The 16,120-nt window shown below is 45.4% G+C and overlaps 1 protein-coding gene and 1 long non-coding RNA gene across 3 annotated transcripts in view; one reads left to right on the top strand and one right to left on the bottom strand.

The window, feature by feature from the left end:
- LOC122921004 overlaps positions 1-16,120 on the top strand; it is a 67,013-nt gene that overhangs the window by 31,598 nt on the left and 19,295 nt on the right. Inside the window, exons 1-2 of one of the 2 annotated variants that reach the window (XR_006386954.1) lie at positions 1,309-1,444; positions 1,912-1,971. This is a non-coding gene — a long non-coding RNA (uncharacterized LOC122921004). Of the gene's footprint in view, positions 1-1,308; positions 1,445-1,911; positions 1,972-16,120 lie in introns of those variants that run through there. The other variant, XR_006386955.1, reaches the window with a different exon arrangement.
- Positions 7,719-16,120, bottom strand: part of CPNE2 (copine 2) — an 83,614-nt gene continuing 75,212 nt past the window's right edge. The window contains exons 15-16 of the mRNA XM_044270870.1: positions 13,428-13,664; positions 7,719-10,333 (exon numbers count right to left, since the gene is read on the bottom strand). Coding sequence (XP_044126805.1) covers positions 10,226-10,333; positions 13,428-13,664 — 345 coding nt within the window. The 3' untranslated portion in view covers positions 7,719-10,225. The remainder of the gene's footprint in view (positions 10,334-13,427; positions 13,665-16,120) is intronic.

Genomic DNA, 16,120 nt, shown 5'->3' with positions numbered 1-16,120 from the left:
CCATTTCCCAAGAGTTTGATGTTGACAAAAAGCGCACAGTAATTTGTTATATCGGGTTATCAAGGCTCATAAAGAAGAGGTGGAACAATTGGTGGTACCGAGGCCCTATAGGAAATAGGTGTTAGATATGGCTCATTTTCATGTGTTGGGGGCCACCTGGCTACAGACAAGACCAGGGAAGGTATCTTTCATAATAGTAATAATCTTTATTTATATGGGGCCAACATATTCCGCAGCGGTTTACAATCAGCGGGTTCAAGTACAAACAGTCATAAATAACATGGCAGCAGACAGGTCAACAACTAAAACAAGAGGAATGAGGACCCTGCTCACAAGAGCTTACAATCTATAAGGAGATGGGGGTGAGACAAAAGGTAGAAGTGCTCGTTTTGTACAATGGTCCAGCCTTCTTAACTAGGTTTGAGCAAATCGACCTAAAGTCGATTCGTTCAAGATATAAATGTTGTTTCCGTACAGCATTAAAATGTATTGGCTCTATGGAGCCACGCTTCCTCTCGCGGGACTTCAGTGAATTACTACTGTATTCATATCTGTGTATTTAAAAATAATTTAATATAGGAATCTGAAGTGGGCTTTAATCTCGCACGACTTTTGGGCGAGATGAAGTTTGGCTCCACAGAGCCAATACATTTTAACGCTGTACGGAAACAGCATTTACATCAAAGTTTTTGAACAAATTGACTTTGGATCTATGAACTGAAGGTTGATTCACTCCAGCCTAATCTTAACACAAAAAAGATTAGGCTACATGAACCAGTCACCAGCCATCATCTGTAGTGCCTGTGAGTGCGTGGGGTTGTGGTGGATGCTGATAAATCCGGTTCAGAGAGGTAATTCTGAAGGGTGGAGGAGTTGGTCCAGTGATGAGATGTATTTTTAGGGAGCACCTAAATCTGTAGATGTTGTGAATTAGGCACATCATGCACACGACAGTGATTTGGCTTCAGTGGTCCGTGTCCGATTTTGCTTCAGTTGTGTTTCCTTATGTCTTCCTTTTTTATTGTCTGTCAGGGGAAAAAAAAGGAAGGTTAATGAAAAGTGTAATTTTATTGCACCAAGGTCTTGTAGAAAAAAAACGGACACGGACGTGGACACGGATGACATACCAGTTGTGCATCCGTTTTTTTGACAGACCCATTGACTTGAATGGGTCCGTCCTCCGTTTTTCACTGACAAGAATAGGACAGGTTATATTTTTTTGACGGACTGGAATCACGGACGCGGAGAAAAAACGGAGGACTATAATTTTTAATTTTTTTTTTACAGCTCCATAGAAATGAATGGTACCTCCGCTAAACTGTGAAAAATGACGGAACTGACGCGGATGCACACAACGGTCGTGTGCATGAGGCCTTAACCTAATTGTTTGGGGTAGGGCATTCCAGAGAACTGGTGCAGCTTGAGAGAAGTTTTGGAGACCGAGGTGAGAAGTTTGGATTATGGTGGATTGTATTAGCTAGGTTATTATAAAGACATCTAAAACTACTGTAAATCCTGTCCTACCTGTCATTTAAATGCCCGTGTCTTATTTTGGAAGCCCTTTGAAGCCACTTCCAATCATCAAAGAGCCGTTTGAACAGATAGCCATGGATTTTGCAGGACTCTTAGGCCTCCTGCACACGACCGTATGGCTTTCTCAGTGTTTTGCGGTCCGTTTTTTACGGATCCGTTCCGTTTTTGTTTCCGTTGTGTTTTTTCATCATTACTTTTTCCTAAATGTACTATATAGTGTATATTCAGCCAGCGCTGAAAGTGAATAATCCTTCTGTATCCTCAACACGCTGAGTAACCAACCAACCTTTGACAGGTGCAGGATAGATCGGGGAGTTGGCACTGAGTATTGAGAGACAGGGAGAAGCTCAATAACCTCACTCTGTTTTGTTCCTACAGAGGTCAAGGGTCAACTCGAGGTAATGCCGTTATGGTGGACTCGTGGAAACTGAATTATCGGTGACTTATTCTCATTTTTTTTTTATTAATGTAACTTTATTTTTAGAACTTGTTTTACTCAGAGGCTCGGCTCCCTGTCTTCTATGCCGCATACCTACCACTGTGTCAGATAGGATAGGCAGTGAAAACATAGATATTCACGCCTGGACTTAAAGTCCCGCTGGGGCGTTTCAGCACATGCATAGTAAAAGGATGGAGACTATGGGGCAGATTGACAATCTCCATCCCTTAAAGGGGTTTTCCGGGTTCAGAGCTGAACCCGGACATACTCATAATTTCATCCAGACAGCCCCCTGATGTTAGCATCGGAGCATTTCATGCTCTGATGCTCTCCCTTGCCCTGCGCTGGATTGCGCAGGGGAAGGGCTCTTTTATTTACAATAACACGCTTCCGCCCAGCAGTGTGTTCAGTGACATCACCGGCTCTGATGGGTGGGCTTTAGCGCTGCCCTAGCTGTTTTACAGGCTAGGGCAGAGCTAAATCCTGCCCATCAGTGCCGGTGCCGTCACCGGTCTCACTGCTGGGCGGAAGCCTCCGCCTGGCAGCCCTAAGGAGAGCCCGGTTTGTCACTGGAACTCTAGAAAATGCCTTTGCCCTGCGCGACTTAGCGCAGAGCAAAGGATAGCATCGGAGCATGAACTGCTCCGATGCTCAAGTTAGGGGGCTGCCTGGGTGAAAATGGGGATATGTCCGGGTTCAGCTCTGAACCTGGACAACCCCTTTAAATGTGTCAAACGGACTCCGGCAAGACTTCAGGGACAGGTGCCTGGCATGTCTGTCACAGCTGTGAGGGTGGGGCATTAGCAGACAGGGAGTGGAGCCTTTTGGTGCAAGAGCACTACCCTCATTGCACCTAGGGGTAAGTTGCGTATTATTTAAAAAATAAATTCTGGAGATACCACATATATCATCAGTCTCTACAGCGGCCGACCATTTCACCTACTGGTAACTGATGACAGTAACCTAAAGATACGATCATTTGATTGCATACATAATGCTTTAGAATACTTAGTATTCTAAAGCATCATAGCCTGTCCAACACCCCGCACCCCCATCCATAGCTGTTTCAGAGAAGCTGCATTCATTTCTATGGGATTGATGGACCCTTTCTAAATAGTAGACGGCGCACCAAGTACCTAAATGTTTGTTAAATCACGTTTTTATGCGTAACATATCTGTAACATATCACGGAGCGGGAGTGAAGTGCTTGCTATTACTCACTGCTCCGTGATCACCCGCCGGCCCGTACCTTGATGCACTCCGCTGAGGGAAACTTTGTGCGCGCATCCAGCTGCCATGTCGGTCGGTAGTCTGCTGCCTTTCAGTATGGAGTGTTCTTCCAGCAGCCCCCGAAGCCTCCTCCGCAGCACACCCACTTTGGTCCGGGACTGCAGGATAATGAGGATGGGGGCCGCCTCGCCCCCTGCCCTGATCCAGGAGGAACATGAGAGGGCGCTGCGGGAAGCCAAGGACTCGCTGAACCGGCCGCCCGAGCAGATCAAGAGGTGGATCCAGAAGGACCGGCTGCGGGTGCAGGGCAGGGGCACGGCCGCGGGAAGGTTAAATTCCAGTGCCTATCAGAGTGGTGGGCAAGGAGCCTGCGGATCCTGATGTCAAGCATAAGCGGGACAAGATCAAGGTGGTGAGGAGCCTGGCTGGTGTAACAGGTGATGCCAGCCACTGCTGGTACCATGTGCTGACACTGGAGGATGACAGGTCACACTGGTGCAGAGGAGGGGGCGAGACTTACAGCCTAGGTGGCACTTTATGTCCTGGCTTTCTGTTGTACATGTGGGATCAGGGCTCAGTGGCAGTTTACAGCGTAGCTGGCATCTACCAGGTATGATGCTGCGCCACAGCTTTTGCCTTGATGGCATTGGGGGGGGGGGGGGGGCAAGCTGGTGGCACTGGGGGATAGTGGAGCTGATGGCACTTGGGGGGAACTGATGCACTTGGGCTGATCGCACAGTGGGGAACGAAGGGTGTTGGGGACTGATGGCAGCGGGTCTGATGAGTTTTTATAAAGGAAAACAGTCTATTAATTCATTTTTTCTTATTAGAGTACTCGATTAATCGCAAAAAATACTTGATCAGCAGAATACTTGATTTCTAAAAATTGTTTACTGCAGCCCTAGTACCATTATAACCACCCACTGTTTTCTATCCCTCAGCCAGTCACTTACAGACGTTTTCTCCCAGTCCGAGCATTCTCATTTTATATACTAACCTTTTATGTGGTACAGTGTCAAATGCTTTGGAGAAGTCCAGATACACGTCATCCATTGATTCGCCGCTGTCAAGTCTAGTACTTACCTCCTCATAGAAACTGATTACATTAGCTTGACATGACCGATCCCTAACGAAGCAGCCATAATAGATGTAATAGAATTGCATGTAAATTTAAGATCCTATATGCCCTAGCTGTTATGGGTCCCAGTACAGATTTTCTATCCCCACATCATCAAATAATGTAACAAGGCACTATTCATTATAATTGAATATTTTAGGCATTTATTCGGTGATGGCATAAGTTTTGCAATGCATTTTAATACAAAAAAAGTCACAGGAACATAGTAGAATGACTGGTAACGGATACATTAATATATAAGCTTTAACATATAATCCAAAACTGAGATGGCAAAGTACAATAGGAACATCCAGTACTTACAAGTTCCTCCAATAGGAGGCGCTCTCGTTCCATTTTCTGCTACCCGACTCTTGTACTGTCTATTGGAGGGGTTTGCAGTTTCCTCCACAAGTCTATATACAAAAATGTACAAATGTATATATAATATCAGCAACTATCCATCCTAATGGAAAAGGCTAGCCCTGGAAAAAGGCAAACCGCAACTCCCCTGCTTTTCCAGTCTGTTTGTTCTCAGTGCCCTACGGATCGCCTTCGCAGGACTAGGTGAACAGTTCAGCTTCTCCTGCAAAACCTTTGGCATTCATAAGGTTTTTACGCTGCTTATTTTAAAAAGACACTGATGTACACAAGTTTCTAATTATCTATGAAAAATATGGTATACCGGCTCATAGAGGAGGGTGCTCAGCTCACAATAGCTCCAGACCCCTTCCCCTTGGTTAGAGTGTATCTACTCCCCAAGAGCCATTCCACTATTGAGAAGGGTAAATAACCCCTGGGGGTTAGTGCGAAACAGCATTTTAAGGGTCCATTCAGACGTCCGTATGAACAGGTCCGCATCAGTTCCGCAATTTTGCACAGGTGCGGACCCATTCATTTTAATGGGGCTGCAAAAGGTGTGGACAGCACACCGTGTGCTGTCCGCATCCTATATCCGTTCCGTTCTATTCTTGTCCAACGATAGGCATTTCTATCGCAGGACCAGCCATGTGCGGTCCGCAAAATGCGGAATGCACATGGGTGGTGTCCGTGTTTTGCAGATCCGCAAAACACTTGCGGACATGTGAATGGACCCTAAGCAGTATCGGTTATCAGAATCAACCCTCTTAAACCAGGGATAATGCCTGGTAGAGCTGACCCAGCTGATTAAAAAGCATATCTTTCTTTAAAAGATCCTTTTCCGCTGTTATGTAGAAATCTGACATTAAATGTAATTCTTATACAAATGAGAGCTTAAGTGCAACCAGGTGCACCTTCACTCCCCAATGCTGCAGCCTTGGCCGCTTCCCTATGATTGACAGGACCAGGCATCTGCAGCGTCCTCTTGCCTAGCCCTATAGTCCCACGTCTGCGCTGTTCAGTCCACCAGCGGAGCATGCACACTACATCTGCTTGTGCTTGTCCCGCTGCATAGATGACTACTGCACATACCCCAAGGGTAGACTGCAGGACCCAGGCGTGGGATTACAGGGCCAGGCAAGAGGACGCTGCATATGCTTGGCCCTGTCAATCAAGGGAAAGTGGCCAAAGCTGGAGTGGCTAAGGTGCACCTTGTTGCACTTAAGCTGCCATTTGCATAAGAATTTAAAGGGCTTCTGTCACCCCACAACAGTCATTTTTTTTTTGGGCTAGTTACATTCATTATAGCGTGATATATGAGAATATAATAGAACTCCCTCAGTGCGCCTGCGCCGATGACGTCTTCTTATTCGGTGATGTCATCGGCGCAGGCGCACTGAGGGAGTTCTGAGGAGACGAGCCTCCTCATCTCAGAGCGCCTGCACCGAATGAACAGAGGCGCGCGATTTTTGAAATACTGACAGGGCCGGCCGGAGGAGGAGATCACAGCTGGCCCTGTCAATCAACACGACGAGGGGGCGGTTTTCTGCGGCGGCTACCAGCAAGTAGACGCCCTACTTGCTGGTAGAGACCAGATTTGCATATTATAAAACTTTGTTTTCTCAAGAAACGGCCGCATGAAAGTAAGTGACAAGATTATATTCTCATATATCGCGCTATAATGAATGTAACTAGCCCAAAAAAAATAAATAAAAAAATGACTGTTGTGGGGTGACAGAAGCCCTTTAATCTCTGATTTCTGTACAGATGTAGCAGAGTTAACAGTCACACATGGTGCGTTATCACGTCTAGTTAACTCGTTATGACTGTGACTTAAAGAGGTTATCCAATACCATAAACGGGCCGGGCCCCTCACAGCGCCTCTCCTGGTCCCCGCACCGCCGCTTCTCCCCGTGTGCCAATGAAAACATCCGGTGTCGGGAAAGGGGAGCAGCCAATGGCAGACGGGGACGAGACTCCCTAACAGGTGACACTAGGGAGGCTCATCCCAGTCCTTGCCTGCCATTGGCTGCTCCCCTTCCCTGACACCGGATGTTTTCATCTGCACACGGGGAGAAGTGGCGGTGCGTGGACCTGGAGCGGTGCGGGCCAAGTATATTCCCTTTGAGGGGCCCGGTGCATAGGAGGGAGGGAGGGGGGGGGGGGCAATTACTGATATTGGATAACCCCTTTAACTCTGCTTCATCTGTATAACAATCCTTCTTTTCTCATGGAGGAAAGCCTCTGCAAGAGGAATCTTTCCACATGTATATGGAGGGTTCGGGAGATATAGCCGTCAGCTATCTACTATGTATAGCCATCCTTATTTACTGGATCTCTGCTCTACCTAATAGAGCAGGTCAGAAGTGGGAGAATCCCCCTCTATAATAATGCCTATATGACTAGTAAGACAGATGGTCAGGGGGTTGTCTTTATGCTGGAAGATGCAGATCTGTAATAAAACTATGGACACTAATAAGGACTAGGAATATCTATTGTTTACCCATTTACTACCCAAATTCTTCTCGACATCTACTAGCAACTTTCAATCGGGCCCATGCGCATTAATACATCCATCTCATTACATGTACTTCATACAGTCCAATATCTAAATATATGATAATCTAATCACAAAAAAACAAAACTGGTAGGGTCCATCCCGTTCACAAGAAGTTTTTAACTCGGAGCTTGACATGTGTTGTGGTCGCTCCCCATTAAAATATGTAGGAGTTACAGGAATCGACTAGAGCTCTCACTATGACTCCCATTCAATTCAATGGAGAATAGTAACACCAGTGCAACCCCCACTATGACCGGGCCCCCTTCTCAGCTGCAGGGTCCCCATGATATGACTTTAGTAATACATGTGTAGGAAAACCACTTTAACAGGAGTCTTCATACATTCTCCATCTTGTTGTGTTTTTGATGATAGTTTAATGGATTTTGGTATACTCTAAACATGTCCTGTGGTTCTAAGTCGGGCACTTATTCCTGTCCTTGGGTAAAGATGAGTTTCAGTTTTGTCCTTCCCAGCACGAATAGAAGAGCTCTTCGTTCACATGACTGTGTGAAGCCTGTGCTGTGGTCCGCAATGCACGGGCACTGACCGTGGCCCAGCCGCATGGGGATCGTGGACCCATTCACTTGAATAGGTCTGTGATCCCTCCGTTCCGCAAAAAGATAGAGAGCATGTCCTATCTTTTTGCTGTGCGGAGGCACGGAACAGAACCCCAGGAAGCACTCCGTAGTGTAAATGCGGTCCGGCAATACGCCAACGGGCAGCACACGTTCGTGTGAACGAGCCCTAAGGGGTAACTATTAGATCAGCGAGGGTCTAATTGCTGTGACCCCCATCCATCACAAGAAAAAGGGTCCTATACCTTCAAAATGAATGGGGTAACTGCTACTCTTTTCAGTCTCTCTATGGGACCTCTGGAGATGGCGCTTGCAAATCCGAGTCCATATGTGCACGAGGGAGGAAGTCGAGACAAGTTGGCTGTACAAGTGCTCCGCCGACGGATATGGGCACATTTACTCACTTGCATCTGCCACCTGAAACCAGTACCATGTGACTGCAGGTTCAGACTACGCAGTTTGTTTGTAGTCTGTAACCATGGAGATGCATAGGTGTGCATGGTAGCTGTATAAATAATACTAGTTTACAGGGAACATACCCTTTAGGGCTCATGCACACGAACGTATTTTCTTTCGTGTCCATTCCTTTTTTTTATTTTTTATTATTGTCATATTATTGTTCGTATTATGGACACAGATAGCACTGTTCTATTAGGGGACAGCTGTTCCGTTCAGCAAAATACGGAATGCACACGGACATCATCCGTATTTTTGGGTAACACAGAATACATACGGTCGTGTGCATGAGTCCTAACTGAAGAAACACATTTGTACATCCATTTCATCTGCACTGTGTCAAAGGCCCACGTGGTAAGGATGATCTAGTCTCTTACCCCTCCATGGGGGTATCACTAGGTAGGGAGACACTTCTGTGGACTTCACACCACTCATCGCCCTGCACGAGGCATCTTCATCAGATCCATGTGATGAGCTGCTCCAGTGTTTTATCTCGTAGATGTGATAGGAGGTTGATGACTACATGTGAGATTAACATCATGGCCGCTGTGTTAATCTAATCCTACACAACAAACACTGGCAGAACCGGCCCCCGATGCAGCCATTAGGAGGCCATGTTCTTTATTGTGGTGAAAGTTCCATCCACTGCAGATTTTCATCTGATAGACGACTTGGAGGTATGAACCCAAATTCTGTGACAGTCACAAGTGAGATTGCATCTCCAAACTTACTGCCTTAACCTACTGTGCATCTTACAGTATTGGGTTTTTATGTGTGCAGAAAAAACAAAGTGCATGAGAATTGGCAAATCGCACGCACACGGTGCATATTTTATACACGAGTAATTTTAAAATCCACAGCGTTTCAATTGTTTGTGTGATTCTTTACCTGCTGTAGAGCGGTTTTCCTCATAGACTTCAAATGGGATTGCTAACAAACAAAATGCATATGAAAAACGCACAAATACCACGATAAATAGTGCGCAGTTTGAGGCTCATTTTGTGCAGATTTTCTGCATATACCGTAAATCTGCCCTGGGTGTAGGTAGGTTTAGTCCACACAGGACAGAAATTAGCCCAAAATGTCACCCTTCTGAATGTAGCGGGATGAAATCCGCATTACACATGCAGATTTTTCTGTGGATTCACTGCAAGTTTGCAGCATGATTTGCAGGACTGTTTCATGTCCTGTGCAGGCCTATCCTTACAATGTTGTGATTGTACTGTATATGATCCGGCAGCTGGTGATAGATGCCTTCAGTGCTTGGTATAATCGCTCACCGGTCCGTAAGCACGCGACTTTACTTTCTCTAGTAAAAGTAGGAGATAGAACATAGGACTAAAGATAAATCAAGTATGGTGGTATTTCACTATGTCCCCCTCTGTATATGTTGCTGCCATTTTACCTTAACAATGCCAAACTCAAAGATTGGACCACGTAGATTGTTGCTCTTTGCAGATAACATGGACTACAGATCTGTTGGTCTTTCTGGTTGCTGCACCAATGTCAGTAGTCAGTAACCCATGGCTTTCTACCTATAGAAGATGTGAGGGCATGCTGGAAGTTGTGGTGTCACAGCACCTGGAGAGCCATGGGATGCAGAATACTGGTTCAACAGTAACATACTGTAATCTATGACTCCACTCAAACTCCAGATGTCAGCATCAAGTCATCTTCGCTTCTTCTGCCTTCATCTCCAAACAAGTGCAGTATTGTAAGTCTTGTCTGACAGGAGACATGCTATATACTTCAACAGATATCTCCATGATAACCAGAACATGATGGCAGCAACCCAGAACCAGATCTTAGCACGGTCTCTGGCCTTAGGAAAAAACAATGGCTTGAATACAGAAACGGACGTCGGTGTTGCCATCAGAATTGTCATACACCTCAAGATTGCTGGTTTTACACAAGGATTGTCGACAGGTGTCATGGCACGTGGGATGTAATGTGGCTGGTTATACGTCCTCGGCCTTGATGGGTGGGAGATTGTGGCTCTTGAAGTAATCTACCACTTGTTGTGGAAGTTCAGCAAGAACGGCTTTGGCCAGAGTTTCTTTAGGGGCCTGTGAAGTTAAGATGAAACCAGATGTTAATATTCTAGAAGGTAAAAATTGTGAACTAGGATCTGGTGCAAACATAAATACAGCTGAATGTACTGTCAATGTCCCCAAAGCAAAACCTGCCTCATGGGATAGCTGGAGAACTCTGCCAATCCACTTTCAGTTGAGAGAGAAAACTGGTGCAGATTATCGCTACCAGATGGGAAAATAAGGGGGCCCCATTATCCAAGCTCTTCTCTATCCAGGGCCCCCAGAGCAGAGTTATGATCTCGTCTACATGCCTTCTCCAGCTTAGTCTAAACCACGTGACATCGATGTTAATCAGTCACGAGGTCTAGGCGCAGCTCAGGCCCACTGAAGTGAATGGGACTGTTCTGCAATATCAAATACAACTGTAATGAAATGGACGGCATTTTGCTTGAAGGGCAGGGGAAAGACGCGGCGCTACTGCGAGGTGCCTTATCAAATAGCTTGGGGGGGGGGGGGGGGTCTCTGTTGTTCGACCCCCACTGATCAGATACTGATGACCTAGCCGGAGGATAGGTAATCAGTAGAAAAATCTCAGAAAACCTTTTTAACTTACCCGAGTAGATAAACGCAAAGGCAAGACACAATGCAACAGCATTGTGCATATATAGAATGTATAGCCTAATACTATAGGAAATGACTGAGGTACTCAGCATGTGTATTTAAATCATTTCTGCCTATCCATCATGGCAAGGTGACCCGAATCTGGATGGGAACCTACTATATTTAATACTTTTCACTGTGCCAACCTGCCTCAGTCACCTTGCCGTGGTGGATGGGCTCAAATGATTTAGTAGTTTGAACTTACTACTTTTCAATGTAATCCCCTTTGACTTCAACGCACTGATTTCACTTTGCCTCCAGGGATCGGATGCCCTCAGAATAGGAGACTTCTTGCTGCTGCAGGAACCCTGTTACCGCCTCTTGCATTATCATCAGGAAATCGTTGACCATGCAGAAATTCCTCCAGGTTATGAAACAGAAAGTAATCATTGGGAGTCAGGTCTGGACTGTAGGGTGGATGGTTAAGCTCCATGAAGCTGCATTCCCTGATAGTAGCTTCTGATTTGCGAGATTTGTGAGCTGGCGCATTGTTGTGAAGCAGCAACACACTTGCTGACAACTTCCCACAACGTTTCTCTTTGATTGGCTCACGTAATGCCTTCATTCTCGAAGCACAGATGTCTCCAGTAATTGTTGTCTTGTGTGGCATGAATTCTAGTAATAAAACGCCTTCTGTATCTCCCAAAAACTTGCCATGATCTTTCTAGCTGACTGCTGCACACAAAATTTCTTTGGCGTTAGTGACCCCCTCATGCTTTCATTGCATAGACTCTTTTTGGTCTCAGGATTATGGTGGTGGACCCATGTGTTATCACCCATAATAATTGAAGTCGCCTGGATTTTCTTTAAGCATGTCTAAATTCTCTTGGCTAAATTAATGGCAAGTCTTCTGCTCAGGTGTCAACATTCGTGGCATCCACTGGGAACTGACATTTGACATCATCAAAATATCATGAAAGATACTGGAAACTGTGCCAACTGAAATGCCTAAATCATGAGCTATAACACTGACTCTGACCTGACAATCTTCCAAAATCATGGCCTCCACTTTACAGAGCATTTCCTCTGAAGATGCTTCAACAGGTCATCCTGAACAGGGGTCATCTTCAGTTGATTCCCTACCCTATTCATACTGCTTGGGCCAAAATTTTACTTATTAATAGGAAGCTGCATCATCATCATATACAGCAATCTTTTCTTTAGGATTCTTTTCTTCCTTTGTAAGGAATTTAATAAAGTAAAGGTATTTTCACACTAGCGTTATTCTTTTCCAGTATTGAAATCCAGTAAAGGGTCTCAATACCAGAAAAACAAAATCAGTTTTGTCCTAATGCACTCTGAATGGAAAGCAATCCGTTCCCGTTCAGTTTGCATCAGGATGTCTTCCGTTCCGTCCCTTTTACAGTATTTGACCGGACAAAATACCAGAACAATACCGCACTTGCCGTTCCATAGAGATGTATTAATGCTGGATCCGGTGCCAAGTGTTCTTGAAATTGCCGCATCACCGGATACGGTTTTCCAGTCTGCGCCGGTATACAGGATCCATTATTCCAGATGATACTGGATGAGACAGATCCGGAAAACAAGGATATCAGTTTGCCGGATCCGGCTGGCAGTTCCGGCAACAGAACTGCCTGTTGTATTCCAACAACGCTTGTGTGAAAGTCACCTAACAAAGCTCCAAATCCTACTCTTTCTTTGTAGACCCGCAAATGTACTGCACTTGTCATCCTATCACTTCATCAGTGTTTTCATCAGACTGAACTGCTACACAGTGTGTGTTGTCTGGCCAGACATGTCTTAACCTGCACAGACAAGCTCAGCTCTCTAACACTGACAGAACATGCTGGGGCAGATAATTTATTGATCGCCCCTCGTATAGCTGCTGTCTGCTCTCTCTGTGTTCCCATTTGGGCTGCTGGCAGAGAGGAGCAGACACCGTATACATGTGGAGCCTGCCTTGCCTGAAGTGAGAGACCAGTTGGCACCGTGAAGTTTATTACAATAGAGTAAGTCCCCATCCAGATTGAGGTCACCTTGCCGTGGTGGATGGGCTCAAATGATTTTGATCAAAATACATTTACTGAGTGCCTCAATCATTTCATATAATGAAGTACTAGTCTATTTATGCAGACTGTCTTGCTTTTATCTTTGTACTCTCAGCCAACGCCCACCTGCGCATTTACTCTATTGAGCTGGAGTTGCTTCTCTTTTGTCTTTGCAACCTACCTGAGTGACTTACAGCAACACTGATTGGTCAAGAGCAGGGCACAATATATATAGCATCCTAAATTGAAGTTCAGGGGACTGTTGTTCATATACACACTTTATAGCTAGCAACCCAATACAGCGATGAAGATATTTCCCTTTTTTTTTTTGTCCTCCAACTATCCTCATTGTCATGTCCAGGTTGCCTTTTTATCTTTTCTCCTGTGCAGATTGCAGACTGTACTAGTGCTACAAAGTTTCACATTCACAATGAACATAACATGTTCCCACTTACATTACGAAACTCCCTGAATGGCACAAACTGCACAATGTCCCTCGACGCCTCCTCTCCTGTATAGGATCTGAGCATTCTGTTGTCTCCATCAAGGAATTCCATGGCTGAAAAGTCTGCGTTTCCTACCCCGATGATTATAATGGACATGGCCAGCTTAGATGCTTGTACAATAGCATGCCTTGTTTCATCCATGTCGCTAATGACGCCATCCGTTATAATTAGGAGGATAAAGTATTGCTGTCAAATTAGAGAAAACAAGACAAAGGGGTTAGTGGAGTGTGTGGAGTATGACTATTTCCTATCGTCCCACGTTCTGCCGGTGCTCAGGACTGCTGTGCATGCGTACAGCAGTCCTCCCTATTGTGTTGGCACAGCACAGCAGTCCTGACTGTGTATTTCAGCACAGTTTTTGAGTGCTGACAGCGGGGAACAGGGGCCGTACTCAATTTAAAAAAAGTGATCTGGACTCTTTATGTGCAGCACTACTCACATTACTGCAGTAAGGGATTGTGGCGATAGATTTTTTGTTTTACCGCCATTTCAGGCAAAATTGATTTGTTACCACGAAGCACGAGGAAATTCGGCTTTGTGACAAAGCAAATTTTCCCTGAAATTCAGATCGAAGTCCACTTTGGATACTTTGACTCGTTCAACACTAATGGTAAGGGTATGTTCACACACAGCATATTTGACGTCTATTTAGGAGTGGATTCCACAACAAAAAGCTCATCATATCCACTAACCATCTACTTATAATGCAAGTGGGTTTTTGTAACTGCCCCTGGGCAGTGTCACATTATTTTTTTTGCATTACACATGGAAACATCAAAAATTAATCCTATTGTGTGACAATTTACACATCTGTGGCACACCTACAAAAGGAATCTAAAAGGTCTCTATAAACTGGCCCGGACTCGGCCAGATAATCGCTGACAAGCATTTGTAGGAATGCTCGTTAGCGATGATCTGCTGGTGTAAAGGTGCCGCCAATTACCTGTTCATCAGGTAAGGCTACTTTCACTCTAGCATTAGGTTTGGGGAACAGCCTGCCAGATCCATACTAACGATTGTACATGTTTGCTGCCGGAAGTCCGGCCCCATTCACTATGATGCGCCGGAGGTCCCGCCGCAGCACGGCAAACAGGCTGAGAGGCGGCCGGACAAATACTGCAGCAGCGGAACCGCCTACCGGACAAACCTAACGCTAGTGTGATAGTAGCTTAATATAATGGTTTGTGCAGACACCAAAATCATTGCTAGGTATCGGCAGATCGTGCCATCAAAACCGAACTCTGCTGCCGGCTAACAATTATTCTATATGGAAATACGCAAAGACATTAGCTCCCAATACTGTGGAGGAGATCGCTGCATGTAATTGCAGCATTCTCCTTCACTGACGAGCAGGCGATTGTCAGGAAGGAACGCGTCCTTCTTTACAATCATCTGCTAAATTGCTCAGTGTAAAAGGGCCTTAAGGCTATGTTCACCGAGTTTGACCACTAGACCGCAAACACCTAAAAAATACCTAGAGCTCATCAAAAAACAAAACACTTGTGTGTCTAGCGTTTCATAATTGCCACAGACATTCAGCTAACAGCTGCAGTTTTAATGGCAAAAAATGCACCAAAAATCGCAGGGGCTTTACCAGGTAAGTAAAAGGAGTTATGCAGTGTTCTAATATACTTTGTGTGTTCGATGACTAAATTACCTGTCAGTGAATGGAAACATAATTGTTTACATCCAGACAATGAAACCCTGTTTGGATCATGTCCAAGTGCAGGGCTTGTTACAAGTAAGAGCGCTGACACACTGTAACAGCTGTGCAACTGTCAGCTCCACTAAGACGTGGATACACAGTAGTGTTTACAAGCAATATGGATTGCCTGAATATATGGGGAGAATGTCATAAGAGGTGAATTCTCTTACAGTATATATATATATATATATATATATATATATATATCTATCTTAGGTTAAGCTAGGGTTACTGTCCCTTTAATCCTTACCCTGCCAAGGACGGAACTCGTATGCCCTCCAAGGGTGGCACTTCAGTAGCCAAGGATATATGTCCTTTAGAAACAGGTACCTGCAGCTTACAACCCTGACCCGAACTCTAAGGCCCCCTGCAGAAGAGTGTGTCGCTGCGAGCCCGCAGCGCAGCTCCTGGCCTGACCTCCCAGCACTGCCAGGGTCACATAGCATTATATTGATTTATGATGTTATGTACCCCATACAGTTCAGGAATGTATTGGATAACACTTACAGCATTATGTCAGTGTCATCTAATACATTCCAGAACTCTAAGGGTTACATAGCTTCATAAATCAATATAATGTGATGTGACCCCGGCAGTGCTGGGAGGTCAGGCCGGTAGCTGTGCAGCAGACTCGCAGCATGACACACGCTCATCTGCAAGGGGCCTAAAAGCTGTATTTCCAGTTGTATCATGGCTAGCACTGCTTGGTTTAAAGTTTAGATTGTCACATCTCTAGCTTCTATACAGCCTGAGACAGACCAAGTGACACTACCCCCCTATGATCTCAGCCAGCGTAGAGCAGGAGGATGTGCTGACAGGCTGCGGGGAAAGGGGGAGAGACACAGATCCTCCTCTACTGCATGTCTGTGCATGTTATCAATCCCCCTTCTCGTCAAACAGACAGCACACTTGCTCTCTGTCACATGGGGTTTTATTT

The sequence above is a fragment of the Bufo gargarizans genome, chromosome 10, assembly GCF_014858855.1.
Source record: "Bufo gargarizans isolate SCDJY-AF-19 chromosome 10, ASM1485885v1, whole genome shotgun sequence".
In the NCBI taxonomy this organism is placed as follows: Eukaryota; Metazoa; Chordata; class Amphibia; order Anura; family Bufonidae; genus Bufo; species Bufo gargarizans.
This window is presented reverse-complemented; position numbering and strand designations above follow the sequence as displayed.